The sequence below is a fragment of the Trifolium pratense genome, linkage group LG1 (genome assembly GCF_020283565.1).
Source record: "Trifolium pratense cultivar HEN17-A07 linkage group LG1, ARS_RC_1.1, whole genome shotgun sequence".
In the NCBI taxonomy this organism is placed as follows: Eukaryota; Viridiplantae; Streptophyta; class Magnoliopsida; order Fabales; family Fabaceae; genus Trifolium; species Trifolium pratense.
The window spans coordinates 41,271,144-41,298,932 of NC_060059.1; the positions used below are offsets into that span (position 1 = coordinate 41,271,144).

Below are 27,789 nucleotides of genomic sequence, written 5' to 3' on the forward strand. Positions count from 1 at the left end.
ATGTTTAGTCAAAAAAATATTATAATGTTCTCGTACATAGTAAGTCTATGAGATTCGAACACCAACTCCTACATATATAAATATTCTTATACTTACATGAATATTTGATATCTTGAAACTCGAATTTGTACTTCTCCATACTTTACACTTAGCCCCTAATGAAAAACCATTATTGATTATTTAACCATAATATAATGCAGTGAAACATGTAACTAAGGAAATGGGAAATAGTCGTACTGTACTACTAAGCCAGACGACGGTTAGGACACAACTGTAACTGTAAGATATAAAATCTGGCGCCAACACATGTAGGCACGTGACTTTGGAGTATAATACAGAAAAATCATGTGTACTGTATTTTATAAATATCTATTATAAATATTGATTAAAGAATCTTAATTACTAGTATGTGTAAATAGAAGATCTGGTTTGGTAAACAGAACTTTATTTTTACCCAAAAAATATATACATATTAATAACACCATCAATGCCTTATTACTTTAGTGGGCCAATACTTGCCATAATTTGCAGGGACTCTTTCGTTTATCATTAACTTCATTTTTTAAATTAAAGTATCTTTCGTGTATAGTTATATAGATTAATCTTTTAAAGTCACTTGAATTTATTTAAAGAGTAAGCTTCGTTCAATATATTTTATCATATGCATTAACCAATAATTAAATATTAAATCAAATAATTATGAGATTTAAATATTTATATCTTGTGTTATGAATTTAAACTTTCTACTGTCAGATTTTTTTACATTAGATAAAATTCTAGATTACTTTTTATAACATGCATAAATGTATTTACACATGCAATATTTTTTCTTTCTTGATCACCTTTTAGCTGAATGTAGAAGAATTTTAAAAACTCAAAATTTATGTTGTGTCATTCAGTATATATTATTGGTGTTTATTATTATTTTTTTGAAGGAGCCAAATAATGACATTAAAAAAGGTACAAAATATACTTATATACCTTAAGAGAAAATAAACAGTTTTAATCCAAACCGGATCACAATTTAAAAAAAAAAAAACCCCAGATATTAGCATCTATGAAGAATCTCTAATTGTACCACAAAACATCTTGTTGGTGTTTATCATTAATTTCTAGTATGAATGAATTCACAAACCATGAAATCAAGCAAACCCCACAAAGTCACCGTCCTATATAGATTGATGTCGATAGTCTCAAAAAGAATTTCAACTACTTAAATTGGAAATTTTCTCATTCCATCACTCACTTTAATTCTCGCCTACTCCCCTAGCGCGCAAAAATATTTGGAAAATACGTTTCGAACTATTTTTCTAGTGTAAAATTTACACTATAAAAAATTCGAAAAACGTTTTCCGAATTGCTAAAGGGTAGGAGAGAAAGTGAGTTGATGTGACGAGAAAATTTCCTTAAATTGCCAAACAATGTGACTCGGATGTTGGTCATAGCCATGAATGCATGGACCATAGTACATGTATACATGCTTCCTAAGAATCTTCATAGGAGTACTAATTAGGTTCTATACATATAGCAAAAGCAAATATATTTATCCTCTCATGTTACAAATAATTATTATACTTGATTCGAAATATTGAGTACAACTCATGGTAAAAGGCAAATGAGATATTTGATATCACGTGATAGTATTTTTTGTTATGTGTTTGAGGTTAACCTTAAGCTCTGAAGGAAAAAAATTGAGCTAATTGTCTAACACTCCATTCAGTCATAAATACATAAGAAATAAATTACTTTTTAAATTTATTGTATTTTTTTCTTATTTACACAACTAATGTACTTTTAAGTTTTAACTTATAACATATAAGACCAGATATATTAATTATTTTTTTGGTAAACCAAAGATATCCTCCGCGCGCAACTGCAGAGACTAATTCTCTCGAGGTTTTTTGGTAAATCAAAGATATCCTCCGCGCGCAACTGCGGAGACTAATTCCCTCGAGGTAACTGAGATCCATTTAAGAGGTTCACCAGATATATTAATTGTTCAATCAACCTAAAAATGACTTATTTCTTGCATGGAGTAACTAATAACACAAGATTTCAAACCATAACCAAGTCATAAGATCTTAATTATTTTTGTTAACTGATCTATCTTTTATTGAGAGCAACTTTATCAATTCCATATTTCTAAAAAGAATTATAAATGGCTTCAAAAATATACTTTCATACCACACAATTTTCCCCCGCTTTAAAGTGAAAAGAGTTGTCTCAGTTTTTGACAAAAGGCGATTCAATTGAGAAAAATTCTCTCCCCCTCCACCCTTTCAATTTTTACACTTGTAAAAAAAAACTCCGGAACGTGTTTTCCAAAGTTTTTAACTACAAAAAAAAAATTCGAAAAATACATTTCAAAGTTTTTTACACAAGGGCAAAAATGAAATATGAAATATGGGGGGCCGGGGAGAGATGGGAAGGGGAGAAGAGAGTCTTGGAGTGGGAAGAGATTTTTTCTTCAATTGACATACAAAGCCCAAAGGGCAGTATATCAAAGACCCAAGAACAATGATCAATGGTTAGAAACATAGTCAATTTTACAAAATTGACTTGTAATGCAATTGTCTTCGCTTATAAACATATCTCTAATAGAGAAATAATCATGACCAAATTGGACCAAATTGGCAATAATTAGTTGCAACTTCCAGTAGTACAGAACTAGGACCTTTTACATTTGGCCACTGTTTATTACAGTATGTACTTACTGTGCATATGTATATTGGATTTTATCAAGATTCACACAGCCAACACGGAAAACTAGTCTAGAATTCTTAAATACAAAATACAGAGAGCCCAAAACCAAGGTGGGAGTGATGAAATATCTTGAAGATCATTTCTCTCCCGACCTCCTCATTTCTTTTATACCCCCCAAAAATCCAATTTTGCCCCTTGCGATTTAAAACATTTTTGCCAAAAAACTTCGGTTTATATTCACCGAAGCCATATTAGACCATTTCGGTAACTGCGAACCGAACATTAGCGTTTTCGGTACACAGAAAACGAACGTCAGCTTGTTCGGTACTTGCGAACCGAAATGTCATAGATTTTGGTACGTTGGTCGCTGAAATTAGGCCATTTTTGGTAGCAGTTTACCGAAATAATTGTTTCGGTACCTACGAACCGAAATGTCCCAGATTTCGGTAAGTGGTTACCGAAATTTATCAACATGTCATATTATTTCGGTTCGTATAAACCGCAGTACCCCAAGGACAAAAACGGAAATTCAGGGGTAGAAAAGAATTGAGGGGGGTTGGGAGAGAAACCATCTATCTTGAAAGATAAATCTTCAATACACTGGGCTAACAAGTATCAATGCAAGTTTTCCTCAAAAGTTCAGTTACTTCAGCATCTCAACAATGTCATATTACATTAATGATGACTAATTAAGTTCTTGCAGGTTGCATTTTTCATAGTTGATCATGAAGTGCACATTCAATATCTCAGTCCACCGATATTTTTTTCTTTTTCATAAACACTCAACCATTTAGCTATGTAAAAAAAAAATACACATTATAAATTATCACACCAGCTCAGTTCAGACTACTTCATCAGAAGTGCCCTTTACTAAAAGAATTAAGCTCAACTTGAAGCAAGTAAAAAGCAAATTATCTTTCACTTCTTTCTTCTGTTTTGGTATTTACAAGACCAACCGTGAGTGTGCGAGTGGTATTTTACAAGATTTAGTGAATGCTTGTACATAACAAAAACAAATCTACAAACATAGCCTATAAAAGTGTCAAAAAAGGAAGTATCATAACTTACACAGGAGTATCTCCTACCATTTCACGTCAAGTGTAAGAGCCTCTGGAGGAAGAAGAACAGGTCGCAACTTTGTATAGGACATATTAGACATCAAATTAGCCCAGGAAACTGAATCAGATTCAATGAAAGGTTTAACTCTCTTGATTGAAAGAGGCTTGAGCCTGCTATCCTCAACTCGAGCCATTATTTCAAACCAGACCCTTTCGACACTTGGCCTTGTTCTCCAATCAGGCAATTTATTAAGGGTGGCATTATTTCCTATTTCTCTTTCCAATTCTAGAGGGAACTTTACAGCAACAGATGCTTTGATATTTGCTTTGATGAGGCCAGAAAATCTATCTTGAAGGATCTTGTGACCAAGAAGACTTCTCAAAATTTTCTCCAACAAACTTAATCTCAAATTTATGGAAGCAACAGGACATGCTCGCTTTCTAAACACACAGCCATGATAACATTTTTCTGGAAGCAGCTCAACAGTATCCTCAGAAATCAACGCAGTCCCTATTTGTGCATAGGGATTCCGAGCTCCATACGCAATCAATGATGCAGAACCTATTACGCGTATGGGAATTAGAGGCACACACGTAGATTGCAAAAACGGCCAGAACTCACTCTTCCCCTTTCTACACACAACACTTCCATTCATTTGCGGATCTAGATCCGAACGATAATAAAAAGATATTTCTTTTGCTCTTCTTACTTCAACCGTAATACCTTCACCAACAATGATGTGTTTCAAACCAGAATATGTAACATTCATCTGAAAACAGAACTCAGATTAATGAATATCAAAACTGCTACCTGGACATGTTATAGATTGCCATCGATATCATAGAAAAATAATCTTATCAATAAATGGGCAAAAATTTCAACTTTTTCAAACTATTGAGCAGCAGAACAAAACAAAATGACAGTAAAAACTTTTTTTTTTTTGCAAAGGCACAAATGGCAGGGATTTTTTGTTTTTGCAAAGGCGCCAATGGCAGTAAAATATCTTTGACTTTGGCGACATCATTTGTTACTAAAAGAAGATGTCAATGCTAATAGCAGCAATATACTGAGAGCCAATATGGATAAACTTCTCAGCAAATTCAGAAGCCTTTATGGGGGACAAAATATCAAAGGAGTCGTATAAAGTTATAACAACAATGAACAGGATTACTTCCCATGGTACATGTGAGAAACCAAAAAAATCTAAGTAGTTTAAACAACAGCTTCTAGTATAATTTGAATATAGCATCAACATTTAAACTTTTTTGGAAGCTTTCTCACTTAACATCTCCATAAACATGTTTAAACTTATAAAGAATTTTCATAATTAGAAAAACCATAAACCCATTTTAACTTAAAAGCTCTTATAAATCATAAACTAATCCAAACAAAGCCTACAGTATCTAAGGCTATATCCTACAGGAACAATAGTAAATACATAAGAGATAACAACACATCATGAACAACAACAATCTATGACGCACAAACACAGACATAACATGGGCACCGGCATAATAATTTGAGTGAGAAATAGTATCTGCATTTTAATTTAATTTTTTTTTGGAAGCTCTCTAATTTAAACATCTCAACATATTTAGGGCCTATTTGGATTGACTTATTTAGCTTATCTAATGACATAAACACTTGTGAGATTGTCTGAGAGAGCTTATGGAGACAGGTTATTGTATGTCCATAAGTTGTTTCCAGCTTATTTTCACAAGGTCACTGGGAAAGCTTATAAAAACAACTTAAATGAAAAAAAAACCTCCACTTTACTTTATGTTTTGTTATAGAAATAGCTCATCATAAGCACTCAGTTTATCAAAACATGGCCTAAGCTTATAAGGACTTTCTGTAAATAGAAAATCATAAACTTGTTTTAATGGAGAAGCTCTTATAAACCAGAAGCTAATCCAAACTAAACTTACAATCTCTAAGGCTATATCCTATAGTAGCAACTAGCAACAAATAAACAACCATAACAATTTAACAATTGATCCCTTGAATTTCCGGATTCAAATTCAAATCTGGACATAAAAAAGTGAGCAATTATTTACTGCAAAATTCAAATGACCCTAATCCATTATCCAACCCAATAAAATAAATAAAATAAATTGAAATCAATTTGTAGAAAGTAGAGATCTGAATTATGGCTTACAGGCAAATTGAGCGAAAGGTGGTGAAATTGATCAACCCTTAATTGAAAGGGACCTTCCAATTTGATATCATGAAGGAAAATAATGGAACTGAGTTGATTAAGAAGAGAAGCTAAATCGGGTTTAGGTGTTGTAAGCTTGTTATTATTCCAAGAAGAAACTTGATCGGAGAATTTAACAGTAAAGTTATTCTTACCAGACCCAATTCGAAATTGATAGGTTTGAGAAGTTCCAAACCTAATTTTACCAACATCGAAGTTGAATACTGTTACATCGTTTAAATCCCACTTTTGTTTGGCTGATATTGCTTTCAAAATATCCTGATTTAGATAAAAAGATAAATTTTTGAGAGAAATGTTTATGAATAAGGAAAAGGAATAGTAATAATAATGAGATACCTGGAAAATGTGGGTGAGATTGGAGTGAGTGGAAGAAGAAGAAGAAGAAGCGTTTGTTGTGAAAGCAGTGAATTGAAGGAGAAAGATGAGGAATGGAGTTATCATCGTCCTAATTAAGGTAAGGTGGTGAGATGAATCAATGGAGTACTTCTACATACATTACATACTTGTCTGTCTGATACTACACCGGTCGGTTATTATACAATAGAGACAAGACAGTCAAATCTAGAAAATAAAAAATGTTAAGAGTGCCATAAATTTATTAAGAGACAAATAAATCAAAGAAATTGCTTATAATTTTACTAGACTGCCCAAATCTTTAACTAAATTTTCATATATTTTCTTCACTTTTAAAAAAATAAATAAATTATGTAACCAAAAAAAAAAAAATTACACATTCCCCTCATCTTAGCCAATTGGTAGGATATAATATATATATCATGTGGAAGTTGAAGTTGGAACTCCAAACACCCCACTTATATGAAATTTTTAACAACTAAACAAAAAAAAATACACAAATTTTTATTTTTTTTTAATTAATGCTCTAGAAACATTACTAACATTTTTCATATTTTGGTGTCGATTTTTTTTTCTTCATATTTTATTTTCCGTGCCCAAATTATTCAGATTTGTTTGTTATAGCTTATTTTAGAAAAAAATCATTTTTTTTTATAAAAATAATCACTTGTTTTGCATCTGTTTGTTATAGATTTTTAAAATAATCAGAAAACAGCTAAAAATAAGAAGCTACTAAGAGTAGCTTATAAAATAATAGATTTTTTTTAGAGAAGAGAGAAAAAAATTGTTAAAATAAGAAAGTTATTTGTAATTAAAAAAATCACTTTTATAAGTTGTATTCAAACAAATTAAAGATTATTTTATTTAAAAAATGTGATTTTTATTGTAATAAACAAACAAAAAGTAAATTCAATTTTTCTAAAAATCTCTAAAAACTAATATCTAAATTATTTTACATTAAAATCATTATTTTTTTAATAAGTAACAAACGGACCCTTGGTGTCGACCGTGTTGTGCTTATGTAAATCTTTCTCCAAGATAGTGTAGCTCAAATAATAGCTACCAGAAATATTATTGGAGTGGTCGGGGTTCGAACTCCAAATTCCACGATTCTTCGCATTTAAATGTGTGAGACTACCATTACCATGTGCAAAAAAAAAAAAAAAAAAAAAAGAAATCGCCATCACTAACAAAACGACACACTCTTGCTGCGCATCCCTCTTCCAAACTACTCTAATTTCAAAGGTCTCTCTCTCTCTCTCTCTCTCTCTCTTGCTCGCTCGCTCTCCGTCACCCTCTCTCTCTCTCCTTTTTTATTTTTTTGTAATTTTTCATCAATTATTCTCGTTTTATATTAGGTGTTGTGATGAGGCAAAGGATCAAGATGCAGCAGTAACTAATTTGGGGAAAACAATTTTCATATTCTTCTGTGTTCTGTGTTGTTGATTCTTGATTTTGATGTTAACAAGTTAGAACGAACACATTGGTTGAATTTGATTGATTTATGGCTTGTGAGTGTAAGGGAAAGCTAAATGTGAGAAAACCTCAGTTCTATCAGGTCTTTTCCCCTTCTTCTACCTCTCAATCTCTGGTAATTTCTCTACTTTTTCTTCTCCACTGTTTTCTTCTTCTTTACCTAATTACCATGTTTTAATACATATAGCTTCCATAATTAAATTAAACGAATAATTATTATAATGATGATCTTTATGAATGACTGATATAATGTGTATGATATGAATAACTTATTTATAGAATTAACCAAGACATATTTAACTCAAGTGGTTAATAAGCTCCTCTAGGATGAATCGTTCGGGAGAACCAGGTTCCATTCCTAGCGGAAATAATTATTGGTTAGACTTTACTTACCTCGCGACCCGAACTCTGGATTATCGGCGCAGTTCCCCTGAGATTTGCTCCCATGGTTGGAAGCAAATGGGAAAAAAAGGCCTTGTTTTTACAAAAAGGTGTTTATTGTTTGACTGATCGAAAAATAAAACAAACCAGTTGGTTCATTTGTATGCAACAATAACAAGATGAAATGTGTTTTTATTGCAAAAGTATATTCTTTTAAGCAAGATGAAGGATTATCCTCAGTTTTCCTATACTTGCTTCCTAACTTCCGATCATACCCTAAAGTCCTACCTTCCCAAAACGTATTGATTTGGTTGGTATCAACTATCAAGTGTCCCTTAAAAATGCATAACTGAAACCATTATCTAGTTTGCAGTCTTAAAGTAAGATTGTCCTCCTCAAATTCCAGTCTCATGCATCTTAACGAATACATGATGTTAGTTGTTATTTTGGACATCATAAAATGCTTTTGGAGTTTCTGATTGAAATTATATTCTTTTAACGCAGAGAATTCCAGATGGCTTTGTCCATCAAATGGAGGGCACCACTTGCGGATTAGTTTCATTAACTGGTCCTAGTGGAAATAATTGGCAAGTTCGATTAGTTGAGCAGGACAATTATCTATTCTTCCATCATGGATGGTCAACATTTGTGGGAGATCATCATTTAGAATATGGCGACCTTTTGGTTTTCCGATACGAGGGTCACCTACATTTCACTGTGCAAGTATTTGGTGAGAATGCATGTGAGAAAGAAGCAGCATTTCATACTGAATGCAATCTAAATTCAATCAACTTCGATAATATTGAAGGACAGAAAAGTGACGCTAAGGAGACTTCTTCTTTGGATGTTGTTAGTGATCAGCAGGGTATTGCCGGTAGAGATCTATCTAAGTATGAGGTAGTTAAGCCAATTAGTATGATCAGAGAAAGAGAAGAAACCTACAAAGAATGTTCAACTAGTGCTGTTCCTGTTCCTTTTCACACAGTGAACAGTAATGAAGATCAAGGTATAACAAATTTGATTTCATTCCGGGTCTCAAACAAATATGTATTAAAAATAATCTAATCTTCCCTAGCAAACTGATACTTATCTAGGAAAGAGTATTTCGCATTCAAATCTTTATATTTATGTCAGAGCATATCCTTTTATTAAAACTCATTATTGATTTGTTCAATTTCACACAGCTTCGCTGTCAATGCTATCAGCACATGATGAGAAAAAGATAGCCCAGTCATTTACCTCCTCTTTTCCATATTTTGTTAAAATAATGAAAACCTTCAATGTCAGTGGTTCATATACTCTGGTGAGTTGTTTCCTTTTGTGATTCTTAATTTATCTACTGAATAATGTTGTATCTCTCCGCTCTTATCTTTTAAGTAACTTGTGTAGTCATCTGCTTGAGAAACTGATCTGGTTGGAGTATATTAATTTTTACCGTAACAGTATTTCTCCTTTTATGTATGGAGGATGGTAAACATGGATTAAAGCATTTCAGATGTATAGATTATAAGTATAAGATGATATCAATGAAAATTCTATCGTAATTAATGAGTCAATTTTGGTAGATTGGAACTATTTTCTTGTACTTGCACTTCATTGCATGTTGGAGTGATATTTCAATACTTAGTAAAGATGCTGCTTGACAAACTTCACAACTTCTGCCTAAGCAAGCTTCGACAACACACTAAGTTTGAGAAATTGTCTACTGCTAGTGCTATGACATTTACAAATTAACTTCTGTGCATTACAATGTTGTATTTCTCCAAGAAGTACCAATTGTTATATTATTATCATAGTTTTGTACCCTTAAAGTTTGCAATTAGTTTTCCTTCTCAAATATTTCCTACTTTAAGTTTATTGGTCGTGTTATTTGTTGCGTAAATTTTTCTTCCTATTCACCATGCTTGGCATTAACACTGAAGCTCTTGCTAACACTGGTTTATAATGATAATTGATACTGATCAAAAGAAATAATTGATAATTGATATAATGCAGAATATACCATATCAATTTTCGACATCACATCTTCCAAACTGCAAGATAAAGATTATTCTTCATAATTTGAAGGGAGAACACTGGACTGTTAATTCTGTTCCAACAACTAGAGTGCACACAAGTCACACTCTATGTGGAGGATGGATGGCTTTTGTTCGTGGCAATAGCATAAAGGTTGGAGATGTCTGTATTTTCGAACTTATACATGAGTATGAATTACGTGTTCGCATCGCTGAGGTTGGAAAAGATGGGCTAGACTCCCAGGTTGGAAAACTAGCTTATAGTATGCTTACTGCAAGACATGATGTCGCTTGCCACAAGACTTCTAGATATATGTCAAAGAGTCCTAAAGTCAGCTCAAAGTGCAGAAGCAAAGTTGATCAATCAGATAAGTTGTCAAAGATTGGTCAAGACGCTGTTTTATCCATTGACTTAAAGAAGTCCGGTAGAGCTTCAAATACTTCAAAGAAAATGGGGCTTAGCCCCAAGTCGAAAGCTGTCCATAAAAAGCTGGGTAAGATTTTTCCTCTATTGCTACTAGATGGCCCACTCAAATTATTTGCAATGTAGATCTATATCTTAAGTTTTTGAAACAAATTTCTATTAAGTATTTTATTTTCACAAATAAAAATAGAAGAATATAATTCAATTCCTTGACAATTGCAACAATTGTGTTACTTTTTTTTTTTTGGTATTCAACGGAGCCTAAACCCAATACAATTGTGTTACTTTGCTAGTGAAAGAAAGAACAAAAAGGATTGATATTGAATACTTTCATTTTATAAACGTTTCTACCTTCCAAATTATGACTTCTGTCACATTTGAACTGTAAACAAAGACAGCTGTACCGAGGAAACATCGTGTTGAAGATGAACTAAGCTCCCAGGCTAAAGCTGGTTTGAGAATGTTGTTCGCACTCGACGAGCAAAGAGTAGCTGAAGCTTTTAGTTCCCCATTTCCTAATTTTGTGAAAATCATGAAGAAGTTCAATGTCAGTGGATCATACACTTTGGTGGGTAATACACATTTCACAACTAATTAGTGTTAGCATGTGTGTTGTTTAGAATTAATATCTTCGCTAAACTATTGAATACTTGTTATACTGTAGAAAATCCCATATCAGTTCTCTGCTGCACATCTCCCCGCCTACAAAACAGAAGTTACACTTCGCAATTCAAGAGGCGAATGTTGGACTGTGAACTCTGTCCCAGACGCTAAAGGGAGAACAATTCACACCTTTTGTGGGGGATGGATGGCCTTTGTTCGTGATAATGACATCAATTTTGGCGACACATGCATTTTTGAGATGGTTTCTCATTATGTGATGCATGTTTATATATCCGGGGTTGGAAAGGAAGGTCTTGACAATCAAAATGGGCATGTGAAAGTTATAGCTAACTAGTGTTCCATCTACATGCTAACGTTATTGTTTGTGAGACAGATAAATCAATCTTCAATGAAGATTTTTTGTGGTAGGAGTTGCGAAAGACTTATGCATTTTATGCATGTTAGCAAATTCATGCTGTCTCGTATATGTTTTACATGACTCCATGTATCATCAGTAATCAAGATCATAGAATGTATTAATCATCTATTTAGCCACTGCTTTTTAGGTCGTACTATATGATATATCACTGTGAATTTGTGATTTTCTATACATTCAGTAGGCTCGTAAAATGTTCGTCTGGTAGAGGTAAAACTACACTTTGATTTTTGGTTCATATGATTTGTTTTTCTGCTTCTTTTAAGTAATGTTGCTTAATTTTTTGTTTTCCCTCTGGTTCAATAGTAGACTTAGATTTGACCTTCATTATCGACCATTCACATGATTGCAAAATCTTGGTTATGTTCCTTCATCGCCATGCTCATAGTCTAGTATAACACAATTGCTAGAAACAAAATGAAAGAGGTAAACTTCAAGACTGTAATGTGTGTGGTGTTCAGTATCCTACACTAGAAGAGTGAAGAGAAAACTCATGAACAAAAGGCATGAAATGATTCAATGAAATTGTACCACAAATGTCAATGTGTCATACAAAACGACACTGTTATTTGTCATGAGAGTGTGCGTCGTGAAAACTCAAGAAATTATAAAGAGTGGAAAATAGAGTTAATAACAAAGAGTGGAAAATAGAGTTAATAACAAAGATGTAAAATCCATTTGCATATTTATAAAAAGTCATGTTAACCCTTAAATATGTCACATATTATCATTATGATTTTTTAATGTAACTACCAACATTACGTTTCTTAAAGATCTACCAACATTACTTAAACATCTCTAAATATGCATCTTTTACTACTACGTCTACCGGTTATTTTTTGTTAATAATTTTAATTTTTTACCAATTCTTAATTGTCTTTTGTTAATACTACGTTTTATCCCACCAATCGTTAGTTGATTCAGTGGTGATTGACACTGAACTTAGTAGGGAGGACCACGGTTCAATCCCTACAACTGCGATTGGGAGGAGGCTGAAACCACTTGATGCAATAACTGATCACCGAATCAGATTAAACTGATGATGAATAAAAAAACTATATTTTATCCCAAAAATTGCTAACCCTAAAAGTAGAAGATAATTTTGTAATTTAACACACATTCAAATTCTTTTTTTTTACGCACGCACATTCAAATGGTAAGATGACAAGGACATGTACTAAAATGAACATTTCTTCACATTTTCTTACCTTACTTAAAATAGTTTACCGTTGTAAAAACTAAAAAAAAAACTATTGTTCTTTTTTACAAATACTTATTTTTCATGTTCCTAGTTCCTCGTGAACTGTTGATGTTTTAAAGCTTGTACTTTTTTTTTGAAGAGGTTAAAGCTTGTACTTTACTTTCATATATTCTTCCAAACCGCTTTAACTTTTATCTTCAATAAAGCAAAAAACTTGAACTTGTTTGAACCAGTTCATTCTCTCACTGTGTTTGAAATGGTTGGAGTTGGAGGAACACAAATCTTTGGTGGAAGCAAATCATGGCAGGAAGATATTTACTGGACCCATTTCCAATTCATCCATTTCACTCAATTTCTCAGAACTGACTTTGAACAACATCTTGTTAGTAACCTCTTCATTCTTTTCTCCTTTTCATCTTTTTATTTCCTTTCATGTTCAAAAAATGGAAGAAAAATTGAATCTTTATGAAGTTTTCATATCTGGGTCTTGACTGTTTCTTGAGTATATGCACTTAATTTCATGTTCATATTTTTTTTCATTATTTTAACTTGCCCATTTTTAAAATTTTGTATTTTTTCACAGTTCCTTCATCTGCAGTTAATTTTTTTGAAGGAAGTTTTTAGCTTTTGATTATTGAAGTTTTTTTTTTTGCCATGGTTATTATATTTTATTAGGTATAGATATGCTGTTTTTGACATTAGTTGCAGATCTATTTTTGTCCAACCCCTTTCTAGTGCTTTGCTAAGAATCATGTTTTTGTGGCTTAATTGAAAAGAAAAGGAAGTGAATAAGGAGATTGTAGTGTAGTTTTTTCTTGGTTTATTAGGGCTTGTTTGGATAAACAGCTTATTTGTAGCTTATAGCTCGAGGCTTATGTATAAGCTTACATAAGCTATTTTTAATAGCAAAAGATAAACCAATGATAAATTGTTTTTATATATACTACGAGCTATTTTCATAAGCTATATTGGAGAACATATGAAAATAAGTTGAAAAAAACTAATGAAAATTGTCGTAAGCTGTTTTCATAAGTTCTCCCAACCAATCTCACAATACTTATGTCAGTAGATAAACTCAAGAAAGCCAATCCAAATAGGCCCTAACGTTTCCGTTTTCTGCAAACATTATCTATGTAAATAATGTACTTTAGATGATTAATGGTTGTTTCTCAAGCAAATAATTAGGTTTAGCTCTTAGGTAGATATATAAATCTACTAAGATCTCTTAGATTCTTCAGCTCAGTGTTTCTTAATCTCAAATGGAAATTTATTCTTTTATTGCAGGCACTTCCGAAAACATTTTCAAACAATGTAAAGAAGAAGTTGCCTGAAAATGCGACCCTTAAAGGTCCTAGTGGAGTGGTGTGGAATATAGGGCTGAAAACTAAAGATGATACTGTTTACTTCACTAATGGTTGGCAACAATTCTTGAAAGATCACTCTTTGGAAGAGAATGATTTCCTTGTCTTTAAGTACAATGGTGAATCACACTTTGAAGTCTTAATCTTTGATGGAGAAAGCTTATGTGAGAAGGCATCTTCTTATTTTGTTGGAAAATGTGGACATCCTCAAACTGAACAAGGGGATAACAAGGCAAAGGAAACAAACAATTCTCTTGGAGAAATCAATACTGCTTCTAATGGTGGTGTTGAATGTGGTTCACCTGAGAAATTTCGGCGTGTTAACAGTATACGAACACCATTACCTGTACCTTTTGAAACTACCAATGGAGAGACTTTTAATGCTGGTGTTGAATCTGCTTCCCCTGAGAAATTGATGGCTGATGCACTCACTAAGACCACAACTATACAGTTTCCCTTCCAACCAACTGGCAAAAGGACCAAGAAGCCTGTTAATGAAGTTACGCCTACGCCTGTCCAGACTAAGAAGCGAGGGAGGAGACCATTCAAAGCAGCTCATTCTTGTGATTTGGTGGCTTGTAACAAGGAACACTCAGGTTAAAATATTTTGTTCTTTTCCATTAACTTTTACTATACTAATTCTAAATTATTTAGTAGCTATAACTTTCTGATGTCATGGTTTTTTTGTGGTGCACATGCTTTGCTATGACTTTCTAAAAGCTTAAGAAGATAACTCCATGTTCATTGTGCACATGCTTTGCTATGACTTTTTTATAATGGTCCTAAGCATGGTTTATTAGTATCTTACGATACATGCAAGTGTATCTCATTTCGATACTAAACTGCACTCAATCCATATGAATCTCTAGTGTGTATCTATTTTGAAATGAATCACATCTTGAATCCTGCTGATTCACTATGATAAATTTTGATTAATTCTAATTGTTAGAATATTATAAAATATCTTTTATATTAATCTAAGAGTATCATAGGATTGGATTTTATATTTATTATTTTGATTTGTTCTTGATTAGTATTGAGTCTTTGTATCCCTTTAAATAGGGATTTGTATTGAGTCTTTTCTATTGGATTTGTATCTAAGTCTTTTCTATTACACTACTATTTTTGATTGGGCCTTAACCTTAGGAAATGACATGGGGCTGAGTGACAAAGGGAATAAGCCCAAAGTATGGAGAGTTTATGTGAAGAGAAATAAGAAAAGAGAGAATGATGAGGTGGCGAGGAGGGATGTTGGGGATTCAGTTATATGAGGTGGGAGTTGTGGGGAGAGAAAGAGAATTCTGTGTTTTCTCTGTGTAGAGAATTTCTCTTTAGGTAATAGTGATTTATCATCAATAAACATTCATTCCATTTGCAATTCTCGGTTTATCTTTAATTTCTCGCTTCTGTTATTTATGGTTTCGAAAAAATTAGTTCAACCTTCCGGATTAGGGGAAAGGAATTGCAAAGGTTCAGACCTTTAAACTGTGACTCTGAGGGAGAGCACAAGGAGTTCCTATTATCTTGTTGGTGGATAGAGATGCAACCCACAACTTTATTTGTAAGAAACTTGTCACTGCAACAGGTGTGGGCTGTGCAAGAGACAGCACCACTGCAGATTGAATTCGCAAATGGGTATAAAACAAGATCAAAGGGGGAATGCAAGCAGGTTAAGGTGGAGGTAGGCAAGCTGAAAATGGAGATTGACGCTATTTTGTTCGATTTGGATGAAGTGGATATAGTGTTGGGTATGGCCTCACCAGATCATGCATTTCCAGTTTAACACTGAGCTGGTAGAGTTAAAAGGAGAAAACAGTAGTGAGATGGGGCAGATGGCTTTGAACTGCATGCTAGGGGGGGCAAAAAAGTGGGATAAGGGCTGGTTCCTAAGTTTCATAGGGATGCTTTTGCAGAAATCACAGGTAAACAAGAGCAGGAGTTGCAAAAAGAGTGCTTGATGAATTTCATAGAAAACAGTTTTTATATATTTCAAAGTTGTGAATAGGATACAAGAACTAATTTGTTTAAATAGACTCTTGTAAACCAAATGGGCCGGATTAATTGACTGAATACGATTACTAGAAATAATTACAAATATACATATATACAACACTCCCTTCAAGCTGGTGAATGAATAACTTATCATTCCCAGCTTGCAATTCATTCACCAGCTTGCAAGTAAGTTGTTAGAATCGTTTTTTTATTTGTTGGTAGGCCCTTTGTCAACACATTTGCTAATTGATGCCCAGAAAGAATGTAAGTTGTAGTTATCAAACCATTGTCCAAATTTTCTTTAATGACGTGCCGATCAACTTTTGTATGTTTTGCCTTTTCATGTTGATCACAATTATGAGTTATGTTGATAATTGATTTACTGTTACAAAATAACTTCATAGGTGCTTCACACCATATCTTCAAATCACTCAGTACCATCTTCATATATAGGAGCTTACCGATTCCTTGTACCATAGCTCTAAAATTAACCTCAACAGTTGATCGGGCCACTACAAGATACCCCACAGAATTGTATAGAGTGAGTATATTATTTACTAAAAGAAAGAAAATGATTACAAGATTTTCCTCTGATAGTCCACAGAGCAAAGCTCCTTCAGAGGATGAATACCTCAGCCCAGTAGAAACTGTAAAACAGTAAATCCGAACATATACCTCTCTCTCTCTATATATATTCCCCTCCCCCCCCCTCTCTAACTATCTTTCCAACTACACACTCTCCTCTCCAGTTTGGCCTTTCCCTTAGTAGATCCTATTAAACTGTCTCTCAGTCATGCAATCTCCGGCAACCGTAATAGTATCAACACAAACAAGAAGTATAGTTATTTTCCTCCATGTGAATGTTTCAAGAAAAAATTGTGATTTCCTTGACTTTGCTTATAGCTCAAGCACACCGTTGCCTTTGAGTTCATTATGGGTCTTAAAACTTATTTGATCTTCCCTAGCAAACTGATACTTCTCTAGGAAAGAGTATTTTGTATTCTAATCCTTATATTTATGCCAGAGCTTATCCTTTTATTTAAAACTCATGATTGAATTGTTCAATTTCACACAGAAACATCTAACCTGAATAGAAGTGGCAAGGAAGATGACCATTATATTCCTAGCGGCGGAGCTTCACTTTCAAGGTCATCAATATGTCATGAGAAAAAGATAGCTCAGTCATTTACCTCCACTTTTCCATATTTTGTTAAAATAATGAAATCATTCAATGTCGGCGGTTCACGTATTCTGGTGAGTTATTCCATTTTGTGATTCTTAATTTACTTCCTGAATAGTGTTATTTTATCTCTCCATCCTTATCTTTAAGTAACTTGTGCAGCGTTTCATTTTCTTGAGAAACTGATTTTGTTGGAGTATATTAATTTTTACCGAAACAATATTTCTCCTTTTACATATGGAGGATAAATTGTAAGACCCTAAATTTTAGTTACATAAATTGTCTTGGATCAAAATCCGGGACGTTACATAAATCATTTAAGAAGTATGCATTACCAGTAAAAGATTATCTCAATGAAAATTTCCCACAATTCCATAGTGATACACTGATACGAGTCCTAATTAATGAGTCAATCTTGGTAGATTAGAACTATTCTTGTACTTGCACTTCAATGCATGTTGGAGCGATATTTCACTACTTAGTGAAGACGCTGCTTGACAAACTTCTCAACTACTGCTATGACATTTACACTTTGAATTGTGTGCAATTATTATGTTGTATTTCTCTAAGAAGTTCCAATTGTAATTGTTAATTTTCTTTCCTTAAGAAGTTTGTATCGAACGATATTGCAATTTTTTAACTTTCCTTCTCAAATATTTCCTATTTTAAGTTTTATTGGTCGCATTATTTATGATGTAAAGTTTTGTCCCTATTCACTGTGCTTGGCATTAACACTGAAGCTCTTGCTGGTACTGATTTATAATTGATATATTTCAGAATGTACCGTCAAAATTTTCGAAAGTACATCTTCCAAACACCAAGATACAGATTATTCTTCATAATTTGAAGGGAGGACAGTGGATTGTTAATGCTGTTCCAACAACTAAATTGCATACAAGTCACACTATGTGTGGAGGATGGTTGGATTTTGTTCGTGGCAACGACATAAAGCTTGGAGATGTCTGCATTTTCGAACTGATAGGTAAGTGTGAGTTACGTGTTCGTATCGCTGAGGTCGGAAAAGATGGGCTAGAAGACTCCCAGATTGGAAAACAAGCTTCTAGTACGCTTGGTGCAAGACATGATGTCGTTCGCAATAAGACTTCGAGTTCGAGATATAAGCCAAAGAGTTCTAAATTCAGCTCAAAGTACAGAAAGAAAGTTGTTGCATCAGATAAAAAGTTGTCAAAGATTGGTCAAGAAGCTGTTTTGTCCATTGAGTTGAAAAAATCTGATGTTGGAAAGGAAGGTCTTGACAATCAAAATGGGCATATGAATGAGCCTTAGTACCTAGCTACTGTTCCATCCACCTGCTAACTTTCTTGTTTGTGAGACAGATAAATCAATTTGCAATTAGTTGTATTGTATCATCAGTAATCTTAGATCATAGAATGTATTAAGTATCAAGATCATGGAATGTTTTCCATGTCACCATTCACATCCCAATTAGTTGTATCATCACTAACCAAGATCATAGAATGTAGTAATTATCTATTATGACACTGCTTTTTAGTTCATATCATTGTGAATTTGTGATTGCTATAACATTCAGTAGGCTTGTGATGTTGTTGGTCTCTAATTTTTGTGATAAAATGAATTTTATTTACTAAAGTACTCTTATTTTTTTTGTTTTACGATGGAGCTGATGATCGAACCTACGACCTCTAGCATACTACCCAAATCCCTCACCATTATTAGACCACTAAAGTACTCTTATAAATAGTAGTAGTTAAATATTTAGACGAGTTAAAATACAATAAATAATAATATATTAGTTGGCAAAGGAAACAGACAATTCTGTTGAAGAAATCAATACTGCTTCTAATGGCGGTGTTGAATGTGGTTCGCCTGAGAAATATCGGCGTTAGTATACGAACACCATTAGTTGTATCTTTTGAAACTACCAATGAGACGACTTTTAATACTGGTGTTGAATCTGCGTCGCCAAAGCATTTCATGGCTGATGCAGTTGCTAAGACCACACCTGTAGTGGTTCCCTCTCAAACAACAGGCTAAATAATAATATCAAACTCGGTGTTGTTTCTAGACTTCTTATTTATTGCTCGTACCAATAAGTGTGAATCTTATAAATTAAAAATAAAATTATTTTAATATGGGATAAAATTTACGAATTTAGGATTTAAATTTACGCTTTGATTTCACTTAGCCAAAACGAGTCGAGATAAATTGACACCTTAGTTTCAAGAAAAAATTGTGAGTTCCTTGACTTTCCTTATAGCTCAATCACACACCGCTGCCTTTGATTTCCTTGTGATTTCGTAATGCTGAGGTTGGAAAACAAGCTTCCAGAGTATGCTTGGTGCAAGACATGATGTCGCTCCATTCTTGTTTTACATGACACTGTTTTTTAGTTCATTTGTGATTGCCTATAACATTCACTTTAATTGCACATTTAACCTCCTAAACTTTTTCAATAGTGCAGTTATGGCCCCCACAAATTCATTTTAGCAATTTCAACCCCTCAATTTTTCTCCTTTTATCTTCCTCGTGAACTGTTCAAGGCTTAAAGCTTCCACTGTTTTTTTTTTTACTAGAGCTTAAACCTCAACCATTTCAATCTCAGACTGTGTTCCAAATGGGAGGAGGAAGCAAATCTTGGCAGGAAGACATTTACTGGACCCATTTCCAGTTCATCCATTTCACACAATTTCTCACCACAGATTTTGAACAACAACTTGTTAGTATTCCTTTCATTCCTTTTCATGTTCTAAATTAAAGAAAAATGAAATCTTTCTAAAGTTTTCTTATCTGGGTGGTTGAGCACTTGCACTTCATTTCTTGTTCATACCTTTTAAATTTTCTATTTTTTTCACAATTCCTTTAATTGAAGTTAGTTCTTTTCAAGAAAGTTTAGAGCTTTTGATTATTGGATAAGCAGTTAAAGTTTCCTTTTTTATGCATATAGATATGCTTGTTTTTAAATAATGGCGCCTTAGTATTTTTGACATTAGTTGTTTGTAGATCTGTTTTTGTTCTTTTTCCTTTCTAGTGTTTTTGCTAGGAACCATACTTTTGTGGCTTAATTCTAAAGAAAAGGAAGTGAATAAGGAGATTGTAGTTTAGTTTTTTCTTGGTTTATTATTCTTTTTCCTTTTTCTGCAAAAATTATTGTATGTAGTAAATAATGGCTTACTTGAGATGATTAATGGCTGTTTCTCAAGCAAATAATTATGTTTAGCTCTTAGGTAGATATATTCTAGCAACATCTTTCTAGTGTTTGCTTTTCAGACACTTTGTTCATGCACTTATTACCCTGATAAAATCTTGCTTTGTGGCTTAAAGGAAAATAAAAGGAACTGAATAAGGAGATTGTAGTTGAGATGATTTATAGTTGTTTCTCAAGCAAATAATTAGTTTTAGCTCCTAAGTAGATTCATTTTAGTGTTTGATTTTTCAGTTCGATGTTTCTTAATTTCAAATGGAAATTTATACTTTTATTGCAGGCACTTCCTAAAACATTTTCAGCCAATGTAAAGAATAAATTGCAAGAAAATGTGACCCTTAAAGGTCCTAGTGGAGTTCTGTGGAATGTAGGGCTGACAACTAGAGACGACACCTTGTACTTCGCGAACGGTTGGCAAGAATTCATGAAAGACCACTCTTTGAAAGAGAATGATTTCCTTGTCTTTAAGTACAATGGTGAATCACACTTTGAGGTTTTAATCTTTGATGGAGAAAGTTTATGTGAGAAAGCAGCTTCTTATTTTGTCGGAAAATGTAGTAATGTTAAAGCTGAACAAGGGGGTAGCAAGGCAAAGGGCACAAACACTGCTACTGAAGAAGTCATTAATACTGCTTCTAACGGTGGTGTTGAATGTGGTTCACCTGTGAAATTTCAGCGTCTTAATAGTATAGGAACACCATTGGATGTACCTTTTGTAACTACCAACGAGACTGGTGTTGAATCTGCGTCCCCAGAGGAGTTCATAGCTGATTTCGTCACTAAGACCACACCTGTAGTGATTCCCTCCCAAAAAACCGGCAAAAGGACCAAGAGGCCTGTTAATGAAGTTATTCCTGAGCAGACTAAGAAGCGAGGAACAACACCGAAAGCAGCTAAGAAGCGAGGAACAACACCGAAAGCAGCTAATTCTAGTGAGAGAGTACTTGAGAAGGAACACTCAGGTTAAAATATTTCTTTCTTTTCCATTACTGTTTACTATATTAATTCTAAATTATTTAGTAACTATAAATTTCTGATGTAATGTTTTTTTTTTCTTTTCGTTCTGCTACACATGCTTTGCCATGAAGTTTCAAAAAGCTAAAGAAGATAAATCCTTGATCATTGTGCAAACTACTTTTTTCCCCTTTCCTATAGAGGTCATATCTCGATTTAATACTGAACTGAACCCTATCAATATGAATCTCTAGTGCTTATCTATTTGGACATGAATCTCATCTTGAATTCACTTGTTATTTCTAATGAATCAGTACCTTTTTTGTCAAATTTGTATAACCGACCGCTTTGCTTTTGTCAATTTTCTATTGAATCATTTTGAAATTATAATTTTGTTATGTTACTCGTTTTTACTTAAAAAGGACATACTTTTTGACAGTCTTGTCAAATATCGGCCATGGAGGCACCATACATGTTGGCCGGTATGGCGGGTTTTTGGCTCTCTGCCATAGTCTTCCATCCTCCATGGACATCACATCACTGCTTTCTGATAGGGCCTTAACTTTAGCAGATGACATGGGCCGGAATGACAAAGGGAATAAGCCGAAAGTATGGAGAATTTATGTGAGGAGAAACAAAAAAAGAGAGAATGATGAGGTTTCAAGGAGGGAAAGTGAGAATTAGTGTGTTAGTTGGGGACTCGATTACAGGGCCGGCCCAGGCCCAGTACAGTCAGTGCTGCAGAGCCGGGCTCTTATATTTGGGGGTCTCAAAGTTTATTATATTGTAGTGACCCAGTCCAGTTTTACTCTATTTATGTGCAAAATAAATGGAAAGGCCCAAACCATTACACTATCTGTTAAAAAAAAAATGGTCCAAGCAAAAAGTGGAAAAAAGTCCATCACGTGTGACCAGTCATACGCATGAACAGTGTTTCTACTTTTAGAAATTATAGAAATATAATATAGAATACAAAATTTGTTCTTCTTCTATACGATGATACCCATGAACAGTGAAAAGATATTTTATAATAGTTATAATGATGACTATTTTTTGTATTATTGAAGTTTTTTTTTTTGACAAATTTGTATTAATGAAGTTATTTACAATTTAAATGAGTTTTTTTTTTTATTAAATTTTTACATTTTTCTAATTAAGGGTCTATTTTTATTATTTAAGCCGGGCCTCCAAATAGTCAGGACCAACACTGCTCGATTATATGAGGAGGGAGTTGTGGAGAGAGAGGGTAACATGGAAGAATCATTTTTTTTGTTCGGCTAGAGAATTATGTGTTTTCTGTGTAGGGAATCACTCTTTTGGTAGTAGGGATTTATTATCAATAAACACTCACATTCCATTTGTAATTCTCGGTTTCTCTTAAATTTCTTGCTTCTGTTATTTCTGGTTGGCAACAAATTAGTCCAACCAACCAGCTGGATTAGTGGAAAGGAATTGCAAGGTTCAGACCTTTAAATTGAGAGGGATAGTGGGTTACCCTCAACAAGCAACAATTAAGGTTTCCACACGAGAAAACACAATATCCTGAAGTAGATCTTCTATCACTCATTGAACCAACATAATTAGCATGAGTATTAGCATGAGTATATATAGAGAGAGAGGTAGTGTCATAGGGAGGTCATGATAAGTGCTTTTAGCACAAGCACACCATTGCCTTTGATTTCATTCTGAGTCTAAAAAATATGTAGGAAAGAGTATTTTGCATTCCAATCCTTATTTTTATGCCAGAGCTTATATTTTTTTTTAAAACTCATGATTGAATTGTTCAATTGCACACAGAGGCAACCATTCCGTGTAGAAGTGGGAAGGAAGATGACCGTTATACTGTCCGCGGAGTTAAACTGTCAACGTTATCAACAGAACCTAACGAGAAAGAGATAGCCCAATCATATACCTCCTCTTTTCCATATTTTGTTAAAATAATGAAATCGTTCAATGTTGGTGGTTCATGTTTGCTGGTGAGTTGTTCCCTTTTGTGATTCTTAATATAGCTCCCAAATAATGTCATGTAAAGTTTTGTTCTTATTCACTGTGCTTGGCATTAAGACTGGAGCTCTTGCTAATACTGGTTTATAATGTATATAATGCAGAATATACCATCTCAATTTTCGAAAGCACATTTTCCAAACAAAGTAATAAAGATTATCCTACATAATTCGAAGGGAGAACAGTGGACTGTTAATTGTGTTAATAAATCTAGTGTGCATTATACACATCACATTTTCTGTGGAGGATGGATAGATTTTGTTCGTGGCAATGGCATAAAGGTTGGAGATGTCTGCATTTTCGAACTTATACGTGAGTATGAATTACGTGTTCGTATTGCTGAGGTTGGAAAAGATGGACTAGACTTCAAGGATGAAAAACTAGATTCTTAGCGTGCCTAGTGCAAGATAAGATGTCGCTTGTCTTAAACAAAGGCGACGGGTAGGATAAAAGTCATCAAAGATTGGTCAAGAAGCTGTTCCATCCTGCTAACGTTCTTGTTTGTGAGACAGATAAATCAATTTCCAATTAGTTGTATTGTATCATCAGTAATCTAGATCATAGAATGTTTTACATTTCACCATTCAAATCCCAATTAGTTGTATCATCATTAATCAAGATCATAAAATGTAGTAATTATCTATTATGACACTGTTTTTTTAGTTCATATCATTGTGAATTTGTGATTGCTATAACATTCAGTAGGCTTGTGATGTTGATCTCTAATTTTTTATGATAAAATGAATTTTATTTACTAAAGTACTATTATTATTTAATAATTGGAGTTTGTTGAATACTTATGAGTCAAACTACAATAAATATTTATCTATTAGCTGAAAAAAAATTGATGTTTCTTTGTGGAAAGGATTCTCTAATGCTGTTTTAGATTTCAAAATTTTGGACTAAATAAAGACCTCGAAAAATTTAATAAATATTTCTCTAGTTGAGTTTCTAAGGCAAAGCCAATTATTTTCTTTGATTTGTGTTCTATCCTTAGAGTGGGTAATGAATGTGTTGATTGGCTTCCTCTGATTATACTTTGAAGATTTGGAATAATATTATCCTCTCTAACTCAGTCTTGTGTTGTAGGCGTTGCTCGTCCACAAACTTAGTTTTTTCTTCTTCTTTCTGTTGTTACAAAAATTCCAAATTTCATTCTTTCTCCTGCATTTCTGAGCAAAAGTGGAGAGGAAAAAAAAAGGCATAAGACCTACCATTTTTTTTTTTTGAAAACTTGGTATCCGGCCGACTAATCCAAGGAGACCAATCTCACCTACCAATTATTCTTCTCTCTTCTCAATTTCTCTCGTTGTCAAACAACTCTTTTTTTTTCTCTCTTTTTTTTAGGTATGTTGTGTAATGGCTTTTCAGCTGAATGTGTCTAATCTCAAATGGAAATTTTATATTTTAATTGCAGGCACTTCCCAAAACATTTTCGAACAATGTAAAGAAGAAGTTTGCAGAAAATGTGACCCTTAGAGGTCCTAGTGGAGTTGTGTGGAAGGTAGGGCTGACTACTAGAGATGATACCTTGTACTTCACGTAACGGTTGGCAACAATTCGTGAAAGACCACTCTTTGAAAGAGAATGATTTCCTTGTCTTTAAATACAAGGGTGGATCACACTTTGAGGTCTTAATCTTTGATGGAGAAAGTTTATGTGAGAAAACAGCTTCTTATTTTGTCGGAAAATGTGGACATGCTCAAACTGAACAAGGGGGTAGCAAGGCAAAGGATACAAACACTTGTGCTGAAGAAGCCATTAATACTGCTTCGAATGGTAAGACTTGTAATGCTGGTGTTGAATTTGCTTCCCCCGAGAAATTAACGGCTGATGCACTCACTAAGACCACAACTATACAGTTTCCATTCCAACCAACCGGCAAAAGGGCCGAGAAACCTGTTAATGAAGTTACGCCTGTCCAGACTAAGAAACGAGGTAGACCACCAAAAGCAGGTAATTCTTATGAGAGAGCACATGATTTGGTGGCTTGTAACAAGGAACACTCAGGTATGGCGGGTTTTTAGCAGATGACATGGGATTAAGCCCAACGCATGGAGAGTTTAGAAACAATAAAACAGAGAATGATGAGGTGGCAAGGAGCGAAAGTCCTCTCTTAAACAAAAGTCCTCTCCTTGGAGTAGATTTGAGATAATGCAAAATACGGTCTATAGTCTGCAAATGTCTCACCCACAGACCATGCATTAACTGACTCACCACTAACTGTATAAGCCGAATCCGCCCTAGTGTAAATAAATCAATTTTCCCACTATTCTTTGATATTGGAACCTGTCAACTTTGGCACATTTCTTCCCAAAGCTTATCTTATGATTTTGCTCAATGGGAAAACTCGTATGTTTGCATCCAAGCTTGTCTGTTTCCAGCAAAAGATCATGGTAATTGCTTATAGCACAAGCACATCATTGCCTTTGATTTCATTTTGGGTCTCAAAAATATGTATTAAAACTCATATGATCTTTCCTAGCAGATTGATACTTGTCTAGGAAAGATTATTTTCATTTTGTTCCTATTCACTGTGCTTGGCATTAACACCGAAGCTCTTGCTAATTCTGGTTTATAATTGATATAATGCAGAATATACCATCTCAATTTTCGAAAGCACATTTTCCAAACCGCATAATAAAGATTATTCTACATAATTTGAAGGGAGAACAGTGGACTGTTAATTGTGTTAATAGAAATTTTAATGTGTTTACATTCCACTTGTTAAGATTTCCATGGTTTGGAGAAAATGGAGAAAACTTTAGAAAGTCTTCAAGATAGTAAAAATCATAAGGATTCATATTTGATAAAAGATGGTGAAAATGATACAATGGTGGCTCTTATATAGAGCAATTTAGGGGTTAACTAACTAACCACCTAATAACAAACTCTAACAAACTAATATAAACTCTAACTAACTAATGGAAGATACTAGCTAATCACCATTATTCTTAACACCACTCTATATGTGGAGGGTGGATGGATTTTGTTCGTGGCAATGGCATAAAGATTGGAAATGTCTGCATTTTCGAACTTATACGTGAGAATGAATTACGTGTTCGTATCGCTGACGTTGGAAAAGATGGGCTAGACTTCCAGGATGAAAAACTAGATTTTAGTGTGCCTGGTGCAGCAAGACAAGATGTTCGTAAACGAAGGCAGTGGCGAGGATAAAAAGTCGTCAAAGATTAGTCAAGAAGCTGTTTCATCTACTTGCTAACGTTCTTGTTTGTGAGTCAGATAAATCAATCTTCAGTGAAGATTTTTTGTGGTAAGAGATGCAAAAGACTTGATATATTTTGTGCATGTCAGTAAATTCATGCTGTGTCTTGTGTATAATCACTTATGTCATTTTGTGCATGGTATTAAGCAAGTATAAATTAGCTTCAATTTTCAGCTTATGTCAATAAATTTATTTTGAGCTCATACTTTTTATGAAATATTCGGCTTATAATTTTTATGAAAAATATTTAGCCACATTTCTGCTTGATCATAAAAAGTACTGTACACACAAAATTTATAAAGTATAATTGTTGACATGTCTCGAAAGTACATAAGCTTTTTGAATGAAATTCACAAAATATATTCCTACAAGGGTTAATTTTTGTTTGAGGTCGATAGAATAACTAGGGCATGCTTCCACAAGACCAACTTGATTTGATTTCAAAAGTAGATATTTTTCTTGACAACAAAAGTACTCTATGAATTAAGTGCCTAGTGCAAGATTGGTCAAGAAACTGTTTCATCTATCTGCTAACGTTTTTGTTTGTGAGACAGATAAATCAGTTTCCAGTTAGCTGTATTGTACTAATCATCAGGAATCTAAGATCATAGAATGTAGTAATTATTATGACCTGCTTTTTAGTGTCATTGTGAATTTATGATTGCTATAGCATTCAGTAGGCTTGTGATGTTGTTGGTCTCTAATTTTTTATGATAAAATGAATTTTATTTACTAAAGTACTAGTATTATTATTTAATAGTTGTAGTTTGTTGAATATTTAGATGAGTCAAAATACAATAAATATTTATCTTTAGCTGAAAAATAAATAATTGATGTTTCTTTGTGGAAAGGATTCTCTACTGTTAGAGTTTTAGATTTCAAAATGTTGGACTAAATAAAGACCTCAAAAATTTTAATAAATATTTCTCTAGTTGAGTTTGTAAGGCAAAGCCATATATTTTCTTTGATTTGTGTTCTATCCTTAGTCTCGGCAAAACTTATTTATTTATTTTTATAA

The 27,789-nt window shown here is 33.6% G+C and overlaps 3 protein-coding genes and 1 pseudogene across 6 annotated transcripts; 3 read left to right on the forward strand and 1 right to left on the reverse strand.

The window, feature by feature from the left end:
- Window positions 1-3,593: 3,593 nt before the first annotated feature.
- Window positions 3,594-6,570, reverse strand: LOC123885930. Its single transcript, XM_045935267.1, has 3 exons — window positions 6,317-6,570; window positions 5,921-6,238; window positions 3,594-4,531 (listed from the first exon to the last, which is right to left on the reverse strand). Exons 1-3 carry the CDS (start codon window positions 6,419-6,421, stop codon window positions 3,785-3,787), a joined length of 1,170 nt encoding a protein of 389 aa, XP_045791223.1. The 5' UTR covers window positions 6,422-6,570; the 3' UTR covers window positions 3,594-3,784.
- Window positions 6,571-7,485: 915 nt separating this feature from the next.
- On the forward strand, window positions 7,486-11,907 carry LOC123885963 (B3 domain-containing protein Os03g0619600-like). Of its 4 annotated transcripts, none has more exons than XM_045935309.1 (7): window positions 7,486-7,579; window positions 7,693-7,925; window positions 8,696-9,197; window positions 9,376-9,494; window positions 10,187-10,700; window positions 11,029-11,198; window positions 11,295-11,907. In XM_045935309.1, the coding sequence occupies exons 2-7, from the start codon at window positions 7,839-7,841 to the stop codon at window positions 11,586-11,588; spliced, it is 1,686 nt and encodes a 561-aa protein (XP_045791265.1). In that variant the 5' UTR covers window positions 7,486-7,579; window positions 7,693-7,838; the 3' UTR covers window positions 11,589-11,907. The 4 variants fall into 4 exon arrangements, with proteins under 4 accessions (XP_045791265.1, XP_045791271.1, XP_045791259.1 ...); XM_045935315.1 differs by having other exon boundaries at window positions 7,503-7,579; window positions 11,029-11,202; XM_045935303.1 differs by having other exon boundaries at window positions 7,555-7,925.
- A 1,098-nt stretch (window positions 11,908-13,005) lies between these two features.
- Window positions 13,006-24,324, forward strand: LOC123894208. Its single transcript, XM_045944143.1, has 9 exons — window positions 13,006-13,252; window positions 14,155-14,827; window positions 17,299-17,477; window positions 18,181-18,689; window positions 19,179-19,389; window positions 19,916-20,101; window positions 20,868-21,549; window positions 23,339-23,517; window positions 23,650-24,324. The coding sequence occupies exons 1-9, from the start codon at window positions 13,127-13,129 to the stop codon at window positions 23,935-23,937; spliced, it is 3,033 nt and encodes a 1,010-aa protein (XP_045800099.1). The 5' UTR covers window positions 13,006-13,126; the 3' UTR covers window positions 23,938-24,324.
- On the forward strand, window positions 23,958-26,722 carry LOC123894218 (annotated as a pseudogene).
- Window positions 26,723-27,789: the final 1,067 nt, after the last annotated feature.